This window comes from Gasterosteus aculeatus, chromosome 13 (genome assembly GCF_964276395.1).
Source record: "Gasterosteus aculeatus chromosome 13, fGasAcu3.hap1.1, whole genome shotgun sequence".
Classification (NCBI taxonomy): domain Eukaryota; kingdom Metazoa; phylum Chordata; class Actinopteri; order Perciformes; family Gasterosteidae; genus Gasterosteus; species Gasterosteus aculeatus.
In genome coordinates, this window is record NC_135701.1 from 8,560,346 (window position 1) to 8,582,130 (window position 21,785).

The 21,785-nt window shown below is 41.2% G+C and overlaps 1 protein-coding gene across 4 annotated transcripts in view; it reads right to left on the minus strand.

Annotated features, from left to right (window-relative positions):
* The window catches only part of grid2 (glutamate receptor, ionotropic, delta 2), a 329,591-nt gene that overhangs the window by 255,408 nt on the left and 52,398 nt on the right, over positions 1–21,785 (minus strand). For all 4 annotated transcript variants that reach the window (XR_013452082.1, XR_005713926.2, XM_040195422.2 and 1 more), the window contains exon 2: positions 14,152–14,307. Coding sequence is in view for 2 of the 4 variants with exons in the window: in XM_040195422.2 (XP_040051356.1) it covers positions 14,152–14,307 (156 nt within the window). In the remaining 2 variants the exon portion in view is untranslated. The remainder of the gene's footprint in view (positions 1–14,151; positions 14,308–21,785) is intronic.

The following is a 21,785-nucleotide window of genomic DNA, read 5'->3' on the forward strand; positions in this document are numbered from 1 at the left end:
TATAAATGTTCGTGATTCCTGATCAAACTCTCTCCATATGAACATATCAAAATGCTTTCAATATAAAAGTATTTTAAGAAACTATTTCTATTTTACACCAGGGTCATACTTTGTTTATTTTGATCTTTCAGCAACTCCAAAGCAGAGACTTCGGAGATAAGAGATTTTGAAAAAGACACGGGGCTTAACAGCAATGTCCATTAGGGTACGCAACATGAGCCTAAACCCCGTCATGGTACAACTGCGACATAAATCCTCCAGTGCACTGGTTAGACCGTGAACATAGCTTTCCACTCGTTATTACACAGGTCTCTGGAGGCCGGCGGTCCAGCAAGACATGCTCTGCATGTGCCACCATCCTCCTGCGGTTCCCTTTCATTTGGCATAGCTCGACATCTATATAATCGGGTTAAAAATAAAATCATAAACCATCAAATTAAAATGACTAACAAATTCCCTTATAAAATTCAGCTGGATGTTCAGCTGACTTTTATTGAAGCAGAAACTTCTGATCAAGCACAAGTGATAAGTGTGCTGAATGTGACTAATGATAAGTCCTGTGTGTTTGTGGCGTGTAAAGATTTTACTCATAATAGTGCACACACACTCAAACATACAAACGTTGACTCCAAAAAAGACTTACAGACTTGGCTGTCGTATATAGGTTTTGGAGGCATTCACACAACAACACAAACATTGTTTTTGATGAATTTCAAAGAAATGTATTATTTTAGAGTTAGAATGTTTGCAACCCGGACTAAAGCAAACCCAGTTTGAAGCCAGCCCGAAGCTTCTGACAGACATCAAAGAACCGGTTAAACCTGAACATCAATGAAGAGACTAAATCATGGACCTTCACTCATATCAAAAGGGTGCCATCTGTCAATAACCATGGGATGTTTTACACTGACTTTTTTTCCTACACCAAATATTAGAAATAAACATTATGGATAAATGCAGGCTAACTTACATGAATTCCCTTCAAGTGTGGCTTAATATTAAATAAAAATAGCGTCACTCTTGGCACTGCAATCTGACACATTGCCTTCCTGAGATCAAAGAACTTGACACACTTGACATTTATTCCTCCGGCTGCAGAAAAAAGTTTTTGTCAGAATCAGTGAGCTTCATTGATTTCTAAAGAAGCTACAGAACAGAGGCTGCTTCGATGCTTTACAGCAGAACTCAAGCAGACTTAGGACCCATTCATGTTTTAATTTAAGTCTGAACCAAAAAAAAACTCCATCTTTACACAACACCTTTAGCTGTTAGCTGTATTTTATTTGAAAAAAATGCGCTTATTGGTTGACTCAAATTACTACTGGTTGCTGCCCGAGGTCCTCAAATATTATAATTTACTGAATGCCCTTTACATGGGACATGCAGCCATAATGAAAAGATTGAGTGGATTAAATGAGATTCTGCTGTGAGGGTTCATATTTATCATGCATTACAGAGACAAAATATTGGAGACCAAGATTTGTCTCGGAGAAGAATGGAAGCTGACCTTAAGAAATTAGCTTTATATATTTGTACAAATTCCACAACTCCTGTGGTAGTCTACTTGTTTCTTTCTGTCCTGTGGTGATGTGAGTTCCACTTACAGTCTGGCTTGTTGTGCTGTGCCATGTGCTGGGCTTTGCCACATTAGTTTTTGAGGTAGTGTCTCAAAATTTGAAATTCTCCTTATCGAGTCATAGGAAAGGGTACAGCGTAAAACACACACACACACACACACACACACGCGCACACACACAAACACACACATACACAGAGGCAGCCAACAATTAAATGGTTCACAAATAGAAACACATTCAGTGAATATTAATCTGACATGGAGAGAAAAGGGCGGGGGCAGAGGAAGGATGTAAGAGATCAGCTGGTGAGACTGAATGCTGAAGTGATGGGAAGAGCGAGGGAGGAAGGATGGCGGTAGGAGGTAAAGGGACAGGAGGGTGTGAGAGGAAAGAGAAGAGAGAGAGAGAGAGAGAGAGAGAGAGAGAGAGAGCCATGAGGCCAAACGGACAATGAATGAAAATTCTAGAAACACAGGGCATGAAGCGCTTGCGCAAACCCACTCAAACGCACACAAAGACAGAGGCCTTTTTGTGTTTTAATGCAGTTTAATGGGGCCCATTCTCTAGACGCTTTGTGGGAGTGTGACCAATTCATTACTGTGCTGGACACACAATCTTTCAAAGCTGAGGCATGGAATTGAGAGAAAGACAGCAAGGGCAAGAGAGGGGCATCCGTTTTTAGTGGGCTTTACTTTTTTTTCTCTTGGTCTTTCATTTGGCCTTTATTACTCTGCCAAGGTTCTTTATGTCTCCTTTTAAGGGCCGTACTGCTGTGTTGGCATGTTATATACCACAAATTATATAGGACTTCCATGGATGATCATCCATTTACTGAAGAATAACATAGCAAGTGTTGCATATGCACTGACTTCTAGTCGGGAAACTTATCTTTGCATGTCTGAGAATGGAATATTTGTACTTGTGTTTTTGGGGAAACAGGTCCTTGGTAAATGATAAATGTCATCCACTACTCATCCATTCTTCTGTAATTACAAATATGACCACAACGAAAGCCACAATGGACTTTATCCACCTGGTCTTGCGTTTCACCACCAGACATGTTTCACCTGTCTCATGTCTGAGCGTCCTGCTGTCTACCCAGAAAGCCCTTCTACAGGCCCAGACTGCTGTTCTACCCACTGAATGGTAAACACCGTTGAAATATCCGTCTTTGCTCTCCTCTCATGGTGTTGCATTTGGCCATGGCTCACAAGGACCGTCTCTCTCTGACTCTGTACTCAGCACCACGCCAGCAAGGTCAGGGTCAAATTTAGCGAGTCACGTTTGTGGCGCCATTACTTTTCTTGCCAACACATGCAGGACAGCATGGTCTGGCTAGCAGATGGACACACACACACACAAACACATCACTGCACTTCAGCAAGTGAATACTTTTGGTGGTAAAAGCTGTCAAAGTCAGCAACCAAACCCAGTGCAGACCCAATCCATATTCACGCAGAGATCGTTAAGAATCAAACAGGTCAAACGTTAACCTGCGTTACACTTACGTTATTGTAGTTTCTCCATGGTAGAAAATTGTTTGATAATTAATCAACCCTACAAAGGGTGGCAGAATTATTATGTTGCAGGTTGAAGTTTCTAATAATCTCAACTACTCCCTAATTGTAAACAGTATGGTGGTTTGAACTCTTACAATGATGAGAGCCGCACACTGTCTATATTTTTCACTCGCACAACCTTTTCACCATAGTTGGATTTGCGACGTATCCATGGAAGATTCATTGGGCCAACATGCTATTAAGTAGTCTGTTTCATATTGACACCCAAGAGCTCAGTTAGTACAAGCAGGAACGCAGTCACGTAGAAATGTAAAAAACAACATTTCTCACCTTAATTCTCACACAACCAGCCTATTCTAACTAAACTATTCTTACTATCTTAATGAAACGTTTCAACACACTCCCTATATACAGATGCTGTGCAATTTGCTGCCTCAGGGATACACACACAATCACAAGTTCTCTTTTGCCATCTTATGACTGTCTAGATCCTCCTTCTATTTGAACAGGAGGTGCACAACGCCAACAGGGAGTAATTTAATTAGGCTCTGGCTGGAGGTTTTCATGGCCAATCACTTCAGTCATTCACGTAGGGTCCTTTTGACAAAGGCCAAACAACTCTACCCTCCTTTGTCAGAGTAGGACTACTATCACAACATTGGCACGTTTGCAGTGTTCCTGGAAACACTTTGGGTCGACATTTTTTCAAATAGCATTTATTACATGTAAAGATTTTATTATGTCTCCTTTCGCTATACTACTATACTGTCTATCCCAGCGTCCTTATACAAATTCCCTTGAGCACGCACAAATGTTTAGCTTTGCAATAATGCAAAACAACAGAGGGCCTCCACCTGGAATCACCAATCCTCTACATCCTTGAAACACTTCTGTTTGAAAACCCATGGATTCACTTGCTAAATTCATGTTTGAACTTGACGTCACGGATCACTTTCGGCAGTTGAAAGCTACCTCAGAATTGCACCTCTTTGCAATCCCTCGAACGCCAACATCAAAGCTGCAGGCTTGGAAAAACCCTGGGTAAACCTTTCTGTTAACTAGCATTAATCATTAATATCAGTTTTCTGAAGTCTTTTTGTTTCAGATTGAGATGTGATGTAAAATGAATTAGGACAGTTGGTAAAGGTGAACGGCGTACCTGAAGGACATACTAAACCCAAGTTTTTTGTGGGTGCCAACATCCCCGTCCCTAGTAGGACTTGTGCTGTCTAAAGGACATTGATAAAATATGAATGAATTATTGGCTGTTACTTCGCACAAAAAGTTACAGTTTGCCCCTTTAAGAAGGTTTACACCGACCACAATTCTCCCAAAGGACATTTGTGATAAAATCGTTGCTTGATGGATGCCAAGAACATGCACATACACAGAGAAACTAGAAACCATTAGTGTTCAACAGACACAACACATCAGAAAGCTCTAACCACTGTGCTCCCATGATAATTCACACTCACACTCACTGCATCCTCTTCCTCTCCAGTGTTGCTCTCATCGTCCTCCCCAATGTTTTCCTCCTTCATCATCCTACTGCTCTCTGCCACTGCAGTTGTCAGTTCCATTGTCCACCCGGTCATTTCTTCAAGTACTCCTTCCAAAGCAAGCAGACCTCTTGTCTACGTCTTCTCCCAACCACGAAGCTCCCAATTCAATTCCCTGACCCTCTCACAAAGAAAACAACTAGCGGTTATCCTCCAACATTTTTGTGTCTCCTTCCCCATCTTCTTTGTTCTTTTTCGGTTCTTCCCTCTTTGCCACCGCTCAAAACCAGTCGACAGCTTTCAGAATATTATTTTACTTCATGTGAACTGTAAACATCTTTTGCAGCTTTCTCATTTCCTCCTTTCCCCCAACGCATTAAGCCCTCTTAGGCCACTGAAATGACGGGATTAGATACCATTCTTCCTCTAATTTTCTCCTCACCTATTATCCCCATCTGCTCATCATCTTTCGCTTTATCTCTCCTTTTCTTGTCCCGGGAAAGGAGAAAGCTCCTCTTCCCCTTCCGTTCACCTTCGATAGCGTCTTTTTCTTCTTTCTCACTCACTGACTCTCAGAAGACCTTCCAGCTAAAAGGTGTGAAGGAGGAACTAAGTGCTTTCTCCTGTCTATAAACAATGTCCTTTATGCCTGCGTGGCTCTGGACCTGCCCAATTGCGGAAGGGAAATGTCTGCAGAGATTTATCCATCGCTCAATGTGTCTCAAATTTGCTCATTCTCTGTCCCACCTGTGAAGTGAGAGGATAGCCAGCAGCAGACCTAAAAAAAGAATTAAAGATGGTGTAGCGAGAAGAGAAACCCTAACAGGACAGAGGAGGAAGGGACAGCACCAATCTCTTCAGCACATAGTTTAATCAGAGATTAATTGAATGGCGTGTATGCGTTAAACAATTATAATTACTGAAGCTGTCATTCTTTCTCATGACTAGTGACCTGAGAAATCCTAGTCCTGGCAAAGAGATATATGCATGAATGATATGAAATATCTTTCCATATAAGTAAGCAAGTGAAACGGTTGGTCTAACATTTCATATTAGGGATCAACACTGTATAAGCAGCCTTTTTTTATAAATATTACCAGTAAAAAAGGTTATCTGTACCCTGACGTAAATCAAACTATTTACTAAGGATCTCTCTAGATGGATGCTGCAGGGTAGGATCAAGAAATAGTCAGCACTGGTAAAGACAGGATAACGATATTGTGGCGTTTTTCGCATTAAGGGGATCTCCTGGGTTCTGCTTCAGGCGTACTGAAGGCTTGGACCTTGAACTGAACAACAGCTGTAAAATAATCCTGAAAAGTGCAGAAAGAAGAACATTCTACTATTTGCGGGTCTTTGGAACCAAAGAAAAAAGTTGAATTCTAAGATTGGTGGGGTTTGCACATCTTGTGCACATTTCATTATTAACATCTTCACCCTGAAGGGCACTAAGTGCATGCAGGAGGAGACTATTTATCAGTCAAACAGCTAATTTGTTATAGCAGCAGTCGCTCTTCACCTTTCCCTCTCCCAATTCCCTTACCCATAGCCACAGAGGGCTAGTCTAATCTTATTTTCTTCTCCAACTCACTTTCTCCACTTTAATCTCTGTGCAACCATCTATCTCTTTATGTCCTTCAAAGGCTGGTGCCACTGCATTGGCTTTTCTGAGCATTTTTAAATTGCTTCTCATAGCTCAGTCCTCTCCATGTTCACCTGACCCTGAAGCATTGTTTTTTGTATTCCGTTTTCTGTATGCGTCTCATCTCCTCATCTCTCTCTTTCTCCCCGTCTCTCTCAACCAGGTGATTTACACACGTCACCCGTTTGTCAAGGACAATGCGTGGTTTGAGCAATCGCTATTGTAACTCCGCAGACCGACTGACAGCCTGTCAACTGGGTGTCGGCCACGGGCCAAAGAGAAGCCTGTAATAATTTCCCTGGAGATCGTTGCAATGGCACAGGGTCCACATAGGAGAGATACAGACAGATTAATATGTGGGAGTGAAGTCGCTGGCAATATGTTTCTAGCGTTCTTTTATTTTTTTACTTTTGTAACCACTGCAAATGGACAGAATTGCTGAGAATATTTTTTCAACTATGTTTTATTTGCAGCAGAAATCCAAACCAGCTCAAGTTTGAAAATCAAAATAAAACGCTGATCATAATAAAACATTTTCCAACTAGAAATATCTATTCCACCTCAGTACCTGCTGTTTATTCCCCCATCAACCCCTCCACTGTTCCTCCACATTTCAGTTGGAAGGGAAAGTAAGTGAAATTACCTAAAAAAATAAAACAATATCAACAGGATCCTAATGGAGGCCGAGGTTGGGCTGGTAATGCAGTTGGCAAAACGATGTATGCCTCTTTAATTTTGGAAGAGGAAGTAACTGTCCTTGTGTGCGTGCATGTACATAATGTAGACAACATTTCTATTTGGCCAATAGAACAGCAGTGAGAACTCAAGAGAGACCTTAAAATCGAAAATCAAATTTTGGACTGCTCTCTGTGTAGTTCATGACTAATAAGACCCAAGCATCATAGAGGGGCAGCCTCATACCGCACAGTGTGTACGCTTTGCTGATGTGTGCGCACTCGCACGGTCAACAGTGAATCCGGGCTGTTTAATAATTTAATGAAGGTTTTGTCCACTGGTCAAGAAGCCAAATGCTCCTAAGGGGGAGATACTTTTCTCCAGCGAATAATGCCCTTTGATTCTACTTCTCTATTAGGTTGTGAGTCGGTGTTTGTTCATATGTTTCAAAAGTTCTGTGTTGTGCATTGGTAAGTGATTGCAAGGATGTGATAAAGATATACAAAAAAAACAATAAGCCAGTTCCGCTGTGACTATGCTATATATGGAGTGCTTTGGAAATTACTCAAGGGGAAGAATTTAAAGTTTGATTCAAATCGGATTTTACTTATCCAGTAAGTAGACATGTAATGCTGTCATCACGGCATCACAGACAAACGGCAGAGAAATACACACTGCAGTGCAGATTAACATGGGGCCGGGAAAAAAAATATATAACAGCTTAATTTGTTGTATTGCTCATTGTACTAATGTTAAGACATGTGTCAATATGCCTTGCATAATCAGACTTTGTATGACTAATGAAATGAAAGCAATGTTGAGACTGTTGAGAGTTAAAGACGAATAACTTGCTATTTCTAGTCTATTTCTTTGTATTTTAGTGGATTGTGTTGGACACAGCAGGGGGCAATGGGGGAACAGTGAAACCAGACAGCAATGCCGGCGGCATTTCAGGTTTTACTTGTGCATGTAAAACTGTTATAAGTCTTCCAATGTGGGCCTATTGGTATCCATGTCACATTGCAATATATGCAGGCACCAGAACCCTCTTCATTGTCCTGTGGGGACTGAGGGGAGGACGGAATCAGGGGTATTTTTTGTATTGTGACTTGAGGGCGAAAAATGTGTTTTCCAGAGAAGGACAGTACCGTATGTGAAGAAAAGCCACAACAAAGATAATTTCACGGTAATCCTTTTCATCTACAGAGACTGAGTGTGTTGAAAGAGAGGAAGTTGGCTGTCCAGCAGCCATTCAGACCAACACAAAGACAGAGATGGAGAGGGACGGAGAAACAGGAAGTGAGACAGACAGACAGAGAGAGCAGGCACTGGTCAATGCTCAGCTGGGGCAGGAAGAAAACCCTTGAATAGAGATGCACGCTTTCCGTCTTCTAGCAAATGAAGAGGCCTACCACCAAGTGAGCATGCACACTCAGACACACACAGGCACAGACTAAATGTCAGTATGGCCATGGTTACGCCCCTTCACATTTAGTAGGGAGGTTAATTGAATTGGAATCTATCACTGACTGATTAAAGACAAAGATTAAGTGAGAAAATGATTAAGTCCAAAAGACGGATGAGAAAAAGGGAGAGCGATGTCAGAGAAAAGAGAGTGTATCATCTTGACAATTAAGTCATGACTACTGCAGAGAGGAGGCAGGATTCTTCTAGAAGAGAAGGATGAGCAGAGGAATGTCAATGCTTCAGCAAAGCCACCCTGTGCATGGAATTAGTTGCGTGTGTTTGTCTCTGCATGCAGTTGTTTGTTTGGCAGTTAGATCAATCGGTGATTGAAGGGAAAATGGCCGCGGAGGGAGGGCTTCCAGGCCCCCGTGATGGAACGACCTTAAAGAATGAGATGCCTTTGGTCTCTATGGCAGCTAACGACACTGTTGTGTGCTTCTCATCAGTGGGAACACACAGAAGGATACGGAAGATGGACAGATGCATTGAAGAGGGAGGCAAGGAAAGAGAGAATGGGGCGTTAGGCTAGACCATTTGGGCCGGGGTTTCCATGGCAGCTGATTTGAGTGAAAGTTGTGCTTTGTGGGAAACAGAAAGTGAGGCGGGTTGAGGGGAAGACAGAATAAGATTACCTAAAGGATTGCTGTGTTGCTTTTGCAGGTAGTGTTCATTACATGAGATCAGTTTACAGATGATTGCACGATGTGTTGATTGGCAGATGAAGGCTGATTTACCACAAGTGTATCATTATGGATGATGGTCCAGCATAAAAAGGAATGAACAAGTTGGTTTACAGTCATGAGAGAGCTTGAACATAAAATGTACCCTAGTTTTAAAATGCAACCATTAGATGAAGGCGCATCTGCCATCAACACAAAGCCACATGTGCTCTTGTTCCTTTACCAGCCACTGGAGCCACTCTACACAGATTGTAGGATTAGGTACGACGTGTTTTAACTAGCTCGCACAGATTTACAGGCCTGTGCTCTCAGAGTAGTGAAATCTTGTATTGGGATGGTCCAAGAATACTGATTCTGAATGTAGCTTTTTTCCCCTCTCTATGTTCCTAATTAGTGGAGGCTATTCAAGTAAATGCACTGTTTTGACTGATGTCTAGATGCAAGTTTTTTAATAAAAGGTTTTTGTCCCACTGTAAATCAAGCTACTCGGGAGTGAAAAACCTGATTGCTGAAAACAGAGAGGATTGTTTATGCCACTTTGTCTTTCATATTGTTGAGGTATTCCCCTCCTCGTGCACATGAACCGGAAGCTGTAAAAGGCCGAGACAAATTCCACTTTCTCTGAGTACTGAGTTGCCAGAATCAAATTCTTTGTGAATAATGTTATAAAGTCAGTGCTTTGACATCTCTTCTGGTACCAACATGGTTTAAGTTAGAGAGTGACTGAGAAAAGGAAAGAGAGAAACATCCTTTAGGTGAGAAAGATATCAGGAATGACGGGTGTGCTTAATTTAATTTGAAAAAGTGCTGCCCTTTGAGTATGACATTCTTATTTTTGTTAATGTGCAAACCCATCAATACTGTTGAGTCTGATTAAGCTATTCTCATCGCGTTCATGCAGACAAGTGTTTCACACACCCTCAAGGCATTTGCTCAATGCTGACTTTAGCACTATACCACATCGTTGCTGTGAATCACAACGACTTCTACTGTGTCACAATAGATCCATCGACAAGACGACACATTTTCTAAATATGATCTCAGGCGCTCAACTCATTGACTCTTTTTAGAATGTACACAACACATTTAGCATTATCAGCTCTAACGTTAATGAAGCTTCAGTATTTTACTAGATGTAATGATTTTGGGGGACAAAAGTAAAAATATTACTTTTTTCCCCCAAAATTATAAAACTCTAAATCAAATATTTGCATCATCAGTTAATCTTTTAGTCTGTAAAATTGCTTCATTTGGTTGCAAAACACAAAGATATTACATTTTGCAAAACTGAAAATCCTTTAAAAAATCTAGAACTAAAAATTCTAAGGCATTCCAAATTCCAAATTAATTTTATAGATTGGAGTTCTTCTTGATCGAGTGCATTGTTTTCCGGAGGCTTTCTCCGGTGTAATCCCTGAGGGGATTAATCATTATGTTACATGAGTCATCCATATGCACTGTATCCATGGGACTATTTCCTTAAGTCCATTAAAAAACATTTAAACTAAACTTTTCTTTTTGACGACTCCAACTAACGGGTAGTCCTGGATAGTCTATAAAACCTTCAAGTATTATTGGCACGCCTTCCAGCGGAATAAAAAGGGTTGTTGTTTTTGTTGTAGTTTTTTTCTCCTGTGAGTGTGTGCATAAATGTGGTAATGTGCTCTGTGTGTTAAGATTAAGTTGAGATGAAAAATAAGCCAAGACAACTATTGAGTTCTCTCCCTCCTGTGGTCTCCTCCTGTTCTGCTTTTTCCTCGCCCCCCACCTTTGCATAGACTGTTATCCAATTAGGGTGATTCTCATTGCTTTAATCAATGGCGACACGAACGGGCACACATTGACATGCATACGGACCACGCACACACTCACACACACACACACACACACACACACACACACCTACACTGCTTGTTCCCTCAGTAATGTCTAGACCAGTTACTATGGAGATAGTGATATAGGGGTGTAGGGAGTGAAATGTGAATATAAGTGACATGAGCAGATCCACAATTAAATACCACACAGGAGGAAGAAAGAGAGGGACTGTGATTTAATCTAAGACCGTCACACACTCCTAAAACAGTTTTGCACACACACACAGCCCCCACAGCAGTTAACTCATTTTTATAATGCATTAAAATAAGATATCTTAGTATGTAGTTGGACTTGTATTGTTAGAGATAGAGCTATGGTTTAATTAATTTATGTGATTATTGTGGCCGAGATTAATGCATAAAAAATATGCTTTCTAAAGTGATTATTCGTTAATTTATAAGGTTTAGTCTAGAAAAACTTTTCTTAATGATTTTCAAAATTTAAGATTAGTTTATTGATTGATTATCAATTACTGCCTCTGTGCCACATGATCGTTTGTGTCACATCCAAGCGAGAGCTAGACAATTAATTTCACTTTAGTATAAGGATCTTGCAAATATTGAGGGTAAATGTGTTAAAGTGGAATTGATTGTGCTTTGTTTCTGCTTATTAGGGCACCAAGCAAGCCATTCATCAGCTCACTAACTACACCAGCGGTCCCCAACGGCCACTTGGTACTGGGCGGAGAAAGAAAAACATTTTTTTTTTCATTTTACTTTTTTTTCTGAAAAAGATATATTTTTTAATTGAACGGATGTTCCCCCCATTACATGTGCTTGTTCCTCTTGACACATTTCCCAAATGAAACCGGTCCAAGGGGCAAAAAAAGAGTCTGGGAGAGCTGAGCTACATAACCAGACGTGCAATCAAAAAGACATGCAAGCAGAATGGTAGAGAAATAAGTGAGGCAGACTGTTCCCTATGAGGCCCAGAGGAAGACAGGGAAGTATGCTTTTCACCTCCCAAAAATTTGGACAGAGCAGTCAACAGACTGAGGGGCTTGGGGGCCTGCAGAAGCTTTTAATCAGTCAGTGATGAGGCGAGCAAAAATGAGAACAAAGGCCAATTTGTCAATGAAAACTAGCTGGTTGATGTCCTGATTAAAGAAAAAAGGAAAACTTGGCAACTTGTTTGTCCATAATGAATCCTGCACAGATACTGTATGCACTGGAGAAAGTAACTGAGATTCTCCTCATGAGCCAGCCAACGGTACCAGACAGTGGCTTGCATGGCAACTCTCTGTCTAACTGTGTCTATATTAACAAATGTGAATTAGGAGACTGTCAAAAAAGGATTTACAAAATCAGCAAATAAGATGAAGAGGTCAAAACCAAGGGGCAATGAAAAACCTTTCTGCATTTCACTTAACAGTGATATCCTACAAAAGGCAATTCAAACGCAAGCTGCTCATTTACCTCAAAGTAAAGAAACAGATACAGACATGCATCCTTCAGGGTCCAGGTAATTGAACGTCTGTATGGAACCTTAAAGAGATATAGCCTGACTACAGAAAAACATTGCAGGGCTCTTAAACCTTAGTGGTACACAAACAGCACTCTAAAATTGGTCTCTTTTGAGTGTTACAGGAAAGCATGCCGAGAACAAATTATCAAAAGTTATTCTCTCTAATGCCAAAGCTTATCTAACGTATATATTTGTGTGTGCGTTTATTTCAGTGTATACGTCGATGTTAGGAATCGGGCCTTTGTATTTGATTATCAGTCAATTCATCTTTGAAAGAGTTGTCTATCTTGCATATTTTCATTTTCAAAGTCATTGGTTTTGGTTTATCTGAAATCAATTAAATAATTCTGCTAAGTGAGATCAATATATTATTAGCTAGTTTGACCTGATTTTTGCATCAAGGGCAATGTGGTTTTGAAAGATAGCTGTTTTCAAATAACAAACATCATGCGAAATGCAATTGTGTTTGACTGGTTGATGGAATATGGTGGCATATCATGTTTAACCCTACTCGTGGTAAGACATGATAAATATTATATAAATTAAAATTAACTGTTAAAACACATCATTGTGTTTTCTTTTGTGCCAGCATTTTAGCTACTCAATAAGAAACTCACTCCATTGCAATATGTTTATCTGATCATTGACTGGTCGATAGGGGCAGCAGTTGTAACTCTAAAGGCCTTATTTTGGATCAGATCATATTTTGGATAATTTACACTATATTGTCAATTAAAATAGTATTATTTATCCTCATTAACATTGTCACGGATGCACACTGCTGCACCAAAGACAAGTGGTAACTAAGACGGGGAAACAATCCAATCCAATCCAATCCAGCCAAACAATGCGTCAATGTTTACACACACCAGACCACTGTAATGCCAGTTTCACACACACACACACACACACACACACACACTCTTTCTTTCTAGTTAAGAACTATAATTATTAATGGTAAGAGAACATCTGATTTTAACTGTTTCATAGTTGTCTATATAGCATATAAAACTAACGATGACTGACGATCTTATATGGAAAGTTGATAGTTTGACATATAATATTATTCATACCTCCTTTTCTTTATGAAAAGTTCAATGAGTCAGAAAGTTTCTGAAAGCATTAGTTCCATTATAAAATATATTTTTCTGTGAATCTGTAAATGTAAATTTCATCTGCAGCATTTACACCAAATACCACAAATTACTGTTACATCTGATATTAAAGTTGGTTTTGAATATAAATCAGCAGCTAATCTTTGACAGGCACACGTTCAAAATCTATATTTTCGTGCATGGAAATCATGAGGCAAGTCTATCCACTATTTGATCATACATCAGAATAACACAGTCAATTCTTTGTCCCAACTTCCAACTTCATCAAATAAAATGTCCGTCAACATCAACACAAAGGACAACCAGAAATCAAAGATGAAATAAATAAAGTCTTGCCCCATCATCAGCACTCAGTGTGATGTAGGTTGAATCAGAGGGCATGCAAGCCATGCATGAAAACCTAGTGAGCATTAAAGACAGAGGCTTTACTTTGTGCCAAATCTTTGTTGCTGTGTTTTTACATGAATGAACTTCCTGTGCCTCACTGGCTCCAATTTATTGTAGAGGTCAACGAAAATAATAGAGACAGGACTGGAAGAGAGCCTCATGCATTTTGACTTTGAAGCTGCCGCATCTGCTAGGCCCAGTTACTCCCGGGCAGAAATGTTAAACACCAGGGCAATGATCACCATCCTACCTTCCTGCACGGCCTGGAAGGGGTTGTTCCCATCGACGAACTCCACTGAGAACGTGATCTTCTCAGTCTCCAAAATCTCGTTGTTCAGATTGAGATCTGCTATGGCGAGACGAAACACCTCATCATCTTTCCGCGCTGACTCATCAAAGATGGCGCCTATTCACGAGGAAAGAAGCAGATTGCAAAAGAGGAAGATCAGTATTTATGGGACTTCTGGAAAGGGAAACAGGATGGTGACATCAATATGGGCATAAAGAACATACAACCTTGATCCGATCACTGATCATCAATTATGTGGAAGGAGGTCGTAGCAAAATAAGACTTTCATTGTACAGAGCAACTTGTTAAACTGTACACACAACAGTGAATACCTTGGATCTTGCCTTACAGAGCTCATCGACAGAGAAAAATAGTTGAATAAAATCATTTATCACCAAGACATTGCTAAACAGCCGACAATGTGTAAAGAAAATGAGTTAATTAGGGCCAGCTCCATGATACCAAAGTTGACAGTATGAATATTGATTGAACATTAAAGAATATTGATCCAGTGTTATATAGGATACTATGCAGCTAAAACCCAGCATGAAAAAGAAGTTATGAGGAAGAAATGCATCACCACAGATCGTGCTGAAGTCTGATGCTGCCTGAGGGGCCCACTTGGTCAGCCAAAACAGTGAGATGTGAGATAAATTATATAAAAAAACACTGATGAGTCTCAGTATCCTTAATAGCAGAAAGTTACCCTCAAATTTACCCTCAGTACTGAATTAGTCATCGAAATGAATGTCGACCTGCAGTGTGACTGAAGAATGAGGCGGCATGGACCAACGACTGGCTGATTTCGGTCATTGCTTTGGTCTGCTGCACACAATTAACCATGCAATATCTATTTCTCTTTTCGTCTCTTTTAGCCTCTCATCTCAACGCTGTTTAACCATGAACCCATTGGGCCAGGACTTGCGGGTTCGAGTGCAGTGAAGCTCTGCCAACTAGTTTTCACTTACCAGAAAATAAGCTTTATCCTGCATAGTGCAAGCAAGCGTGTGTGTGTGTGTGAGAGAGACACACACAGGTTGAAAATTCCATTAACGACGAGGAACGCCACATTGGCTTGAGGGCTGTTTTGTACCACTTTTACAAGACAGTTGCTGTTATTTTGGTCTTGTACAGTTCAATGAGTAAAGTATGACGCCAAACAGTCTGAACCCCCGACAATCTCAATTAAGAAAATATGCTGCCTCTCTGAAGATCTGTCTTTTCATTCCACGGGATCTGTCTCAGAAACTCCATAGTGTGCCTTTTTAGCCAAAAATGTGTCTATGTATGACCTTGGTAATTCATTTGAAAAGATTTAAGTAATAGCGTCGGCGAGATGGATCTTAAAAACCTCAATTGTATTTTCTCATTCCGATTTCAAATGACATGTGGATCAAATTTAACATCCAAAAGACAATTTGTTTCCTTTACTAATTCATCACATGCAAAAGCAAGTAACGTTTGAAGGCTTTTAGGACCGGCATGTTACCTGCTTCCTCATCAAACAGCCTCAATGAGTATGTATCGGGCAATAATTTGTTCCATCAGCATTTGCCAACTTTAAACAACCTCCCACTGATTGAGCCCTGCTCATTGCAATGAGCCTGCAGTATTGATGAGGTGAGGCAAACAGGCCTGGACAAAGCGATAAAGAGCGAAACACAAAGATTCATTTATTATTCCATTAGAGATTAATTATGAATACGGTTCCAATCAGCTTGAAAACAACACTGCTGCACACATTTCAAACTAGATCTGTAACACAGAAGGACAAAGAACCGAGAAAAAGACAGACAAAAGTTAGGTGTACCTATTGTCGAAGGACACTTGAGATCAATGTGCGTTTTACGTACCATAGTATTATATAGAAATTGAAGTTGCTTTCTGAGCATTTGCAGAAAAAAACACTTTAAAGCTCCTTTAATCTGGACCTCCACAATGGAGTTTCATTAGTGACCTTGCTCATGCTTCCAGAGACATACGTTAAAAGCTCCACTGTCCTGTACACAACTCTGTCTGTGAGTCTCTCTCTCTTTGTAGTATCCCCACAGCAATGCAATGCTTGGGTCCAGTGGCGCAACACTCACAAAGGAAAGCAAAATGGCAATCTCTAAACCAAATCATTGTTCTGTTAATCCCGACGCAGTGAGATGGCGGGACAAAGACACGTATGAATATTCCATGATGATGATGATATTTCCCCGTCAGATACGGATTTTGAATATAACGCCTGATTTAAACAACTGAATCGTGTATCAGTGTCAATGTGTCTATTCTGAGAGAGATGCCTTTGTTATATCTGATTACACGCGCATGTACAGTACTCCCCCACATCTCATATTATGGAGAAAAAAATACGCTCATGAATGTCTGAGGAGAAAAAGAGCGACTAGGAAGAGGAAGGGTAAACGGCTTCTGTTCACTGCCTTATTATTTTGGAACCTCTCTGCATCTTGATTTAGAAATGTCGACACACAGACACACACATCACGCAAAGCCCCGGCTCCTCCTCCTTTCCAGTAATGTAATTTTGAGGCAACCGTCACCACATGAATCAATAAGTGGAAAAGTGAGGTGATATGTACGTATCAAAAGTATTTTATAGAGTTTATAAGGTACGACCCATCTGGGGCGGGGGCTAAACGCACTCACGCGCCTGTTGTTGAGGCTGTGGCTGTTGACAGTAATGTGACAGCAACACTGACGGACTGACTATGATAATGACTATAGAGGAACACACACCCACAAACACCCCCAGGTGACGGATTGCTGATTTCTGACAAGGCTGGACCGAAGAATCACCATCTCAACGTGATGATGAAAGCAAGGTGGTGAGGGATGATGGTGATGAAGGGGGGAGGTTATCGCCCCGCAGTGTCGAATGTTCGCAGACAAATACGCACACACATACATGCACAGAGGCAAGAACACACAAAACCGGCTGTTATTTACAGCATTGATTTGGGACCTGGGGGCGGGGGGGCTCTTCCAAGACACAGACATTGTTCATGCTATTTTTCCTGGTATTGGGAGGGAAGCAATTCATCTTGTATAAATACAGCAGTTGAGCCGAAGAATCTTGTGTATTTGCTGCAGTGGAATGTTGATGCAACAGTAGCTGCACCCAAGATACTGAATCATTCCTAATAACCCTCTCTTCTCATATTTATCTCGTTGTCTTACATCTCTCCCTCTCTTTCTCCTCCCTCCCCTGCCCTCTTTCATTAAAGGCTTGTGAATGAATTTGTTCCATGGTTAAGAGGGCGTACAGCCAGGACGTTTTGTAGTCATAGTTCAGTACCACTCCTGCCCTTTGCCCCGTTGTCACGCACAGCTGTGCAAAGGTTGCTGCCATCTCTGTCACGTCCCTGCCTCTGCTTTACATTTTCTCTTCACCTTATGTATACAGAATACATTCTGTCCATTTCCCTCCTTTGTTTAGACCTACTGTAGATATCCAGTGCTTAGCTTCTTCCCACACAAGAGAACATACTTTGAGTAGGTGGAGGATTTGTATTGTGTCTCAATTCATTAGCCAGCCAGTTGAGTACAATTTAGAAAAAAATAACAATCCATCCAAAGCACATAAAGATCCAGTCCCTGAGTGCGCATCCAGCAAAGTAAAGGGCGGGCCATTGACAGCGCTGTTTTTCTCCTTGTGTTTCCCCGCGTATCAGCTGTTGGACGGTTTTGGCCAGGTCTAGTTTGTAAACCACAGCTGACTCAGCTCCAGTCCAGCCCTGCTGGGGAAACCATCGAACTACTGGCTGCGAGCCAGGTGTTGGAACACGTGCGAGTCCTAGCCAACGTAAATTATAATCAGGATGATTGCAGTGTACCTTCAGAATGCCCTTTGTTATGTATTCGGTGTACCTGTGTAAAACCTTTACAGCACAGGCACAATGATTGCTGCATTTAGCATGTTCTTCCTAAGTATCACTAACGTCCATTAATTACAATATAAATGTTATTTTGCAGCTTTGGATGTTTATGCAATCCCTCAGCCTTTCTCCTGCGTTCGTATTCCCTGTACAGTTCAACCAGCATCCCACTTTAAGCACCTAGAGTCTTTAAGCTCACTCTCCTGATTAATGACAAACACTTTGCCCGACGCTGCTGGTAAGAGGCTCCAGATTTGTAGATCTCATGAATGTCAGATTTTGTTGCACTGATGAACACATTTTGTCTGGCCTTTCTTACTCTAGCTGCCTGTCTTCAACATCTTCAGACTGATATTCCTTTAGTCTCCCCTCCTCAAGCCCGGCCTATTCCATCCATCAATTTACTACAATTATAACTCCAAAAACTTCTGAACCCGCCCCCCCCCCCCCCCCTGTTGTCCTTCTCCATCTCCTGCTTTTTTCTCCATCACACAGCTCTTCGTTATACTTTTCGTACCTCTCGTCCTCTTTATTCTTCCATCACAGACTTGTCCTCTGCCTCCTTCGGAGAACAACAAACGGTTTTTGACTTGACCTGTGACACTACTATCACCCGAATCTATCCCTTCCCCCTCTTGCTTCCACCCACCACCCTCTTCTGTTGCTTCCTTCATCTCCCCCCCTATCATTTCCTGGGCCGTCGGCTCTTTTTCACCCCGATCTGGCCTTCCCCTCCTGTCCTCCTCGTCCTCTACAAACATCACAGATTCCGTGCGTGCATTTCATCATTACTCGAGCGGTTCAGTAACTAAATTGCCATATTTTCTGTCCTTGGTGATGCTACTGCAGCCTCACTCCTCTGCCCGAGACGGGACATAAAAAGAACACTGCGTCTCCGATTTTACTGGGCACAAACTATTGGGCACAGGCAAACTTACAAATACAACGGAAGACACACAGACGGGAATGCGTAGTGGCTCAGACGTTCTGTACTCCGACACGGGGGCACAAGGGCGTAAATTATTTCCATCATAAATAAGCCTCCATGAAACTGACAGCCAGCAGAGATACAAAGCCTCTAAACAACCCCTAAACAGATGACCTATAATCAATAAAGCAATATCAATGCATCATCAGTATTGCACCGCGAGGGGCTCTCAACTACCTCTCACTCTTTCATTAACTCTGACTAATGTTGACACTGTTTTTGTGTTTTTGACTATCAATCCATCCGCCCACTGACAGTAAAGCAGAGAGAGTACCACTCTCAGCCTTGACATCCCTTCGCCCCTTCATCTTTCTCTATTCATCTCTCTCTTCCTCTCCGTCAACCTCTAGCCATTGCTATCCCTCGATCCAACACTTTCACCCTCTGGATCCATCTTGGTCTCCTCAGCACACCACCACCCACATGGAACACCGCCTGTTTGGCACCTGCGCCTACCTTGCTTATGTTCATCACAAGCACACACACTTAGACGCGCACCAATTACCAGCAAAGAGCAGTAAGTCAGTAAAAAACTCATAAAGAGCATAATAAAGCTCCTCCATCTGCAAACCAATTAGCAACAGGCAATTCTACGGGTCACACAAGCACGCACAGACGCACCTTCATGTTCACAATTCATGCACACACTTCACACAAAAAAGGGATCAGGTCAGGTGATAATAGGTGGTAATGGTGGGCTGCTAATTAATGCTAGTGTCACATTAAGAGATATTTATCAAATAGACAAGGCATCAGTCGCTGTAAGTATTGAATGGACCCAACGCAGAGAGGGGATGTGTGTAGTGAGTTTGCAGAATTGGGATTTCATTTTATCATCATGAAATATTTGTACCTGAAAATGTAGTGCAAAGTACCTGGATCTTTCCTTAGGTACTTAAGAAATGTTGTACAGTATGAGAAATCTTAAGAATAACTTTATAATGGACTGAAGGTGACGATCCGACAAAGGACTTGTAGATACACACCCCACAACGTCTACTACAATGAGTAGCTAATGTAAATGTGACATGATAAAATGTATATGTAAAAGTTGAGTTGGGGTATTGGATTGTGTATTGGGAGAGAATGAGATTTGATCGATTCTTTTTCGTTCTATAGTGAGAATAGATATTTTCATGTGGCCTTGGCGTGAACAAAGTCAATGGAAGAAAAGAAGGTAAGAAGGAGCTTTAAAGGAGAATGCCAAGGATTGATCCGTGGAGAATACATATAGAAGAGCTGATGAAAAAGTGCAGTTATCTATCACTAGGTTCTCTTCAGAGAGTGAGATTTAATCCATTTCAGAGCTGAGTCCCTAAGCACAGGGAATCAAGTTAAAGCTGTTGCTTAACCCGTCAAAATGTGGGCAGGAACAACAAAGGCGCTAAATAATAAAATGTGAGGCAATAATCTTCCGCAAAATTAGCTAAATAAGGATGATTTGACGACCACATCTGTTCATGGCATGTTAAAGATTAATGACACCAGGCCGGGGGCGCTATTAGAATCCACTGCTGCTGATTCCTTTCAGGTTTTTTTTCCTCCAGATTATCACATATGCATGCAGACAGGATTGCAAGCAGAAGCACTCACATCAGCCAGGGCCAGAAGCAGCCATACTGCCAGCCAAACAGGGGAGTTAATTTAAAAGCCAGCACGTCAGCAGAACCATCACACACGCACACACACGCACGCACACGCTCCAAGTGGCTGTTGTTTTATTCATCACTGCAGTAAGGTAGTTGGCCCTCAGGATCCAACACCCACAGAGCGTCGTACATGAGGTATCGGTGGCGGAGTGCATGAATTTATTTTGGTGTGCCTGCCATATATTTGACGTGTGCCGGAGTGAGTCACACCAGACAATTTGCAATCACTCCACTACTTAAAAAACGGTCTATTTTTATAGCCCTACAATTTATGGTTACCTGTTGCTTTCGCTCGAGTCCAAATTCAACTTGAGAGGTTCTTGATCTTCATTATGCCACACAATGAAAGCTGTCTTTTGTAATTTGTCTCTCCTTAATCAGCCAGTGGGAAGTTGTTAATTGTCAGCTATATCAAAACATATATAAAGTTATTCCGCATGAAAAACAGTCTTCACCTCAGCTTTAAGGCTTACAGTCGGCATTGTTGAATAATAATGTTACCTGAAGGTATATTTCAGATGAAGTAGGCGGATTAAAGACTGGTGTGACTACCTGACACCTGGGTTTAAATAGTAACATAACAGTGACAACATCCTCATCATTGAGGAAAATACAACCGTCCTTGTTGTACTGGCTGCTTTTAATTAAAAGAGCTTTGCTGCCTCGTCAAAGGGCCATTAAATCAGAACTAACAACTGAGTGCACAAGAATGCACAAAGCTTGACGATGCACTTTTGGTCATTGTTTTCTATGTTCCCATATTGAGCATGTTACAGTTGAACAATTTGTTAGACAAATGCAGACATAAACATGTTGTGGTAGGAAAGGGTGTGTAGGGTGGTGCAAATTACTTCATGTTTATGCTATAACCTCCCCTATATGGTCAATTTGTGTGCAAGAGATTTTTGACACTTATGGGATGAAATATATTTGATTTCGTTTAGGACACCCTAGCAAATGATTCCCCAATAGCCAGTTAATTAGCCATCAAATAAAAATGAAATAATTCTGTCTCCTCTTTACCTCATTGGGTCACGCATATACAAACATACTAAGTTAAAATTTTGAGCAAGACTG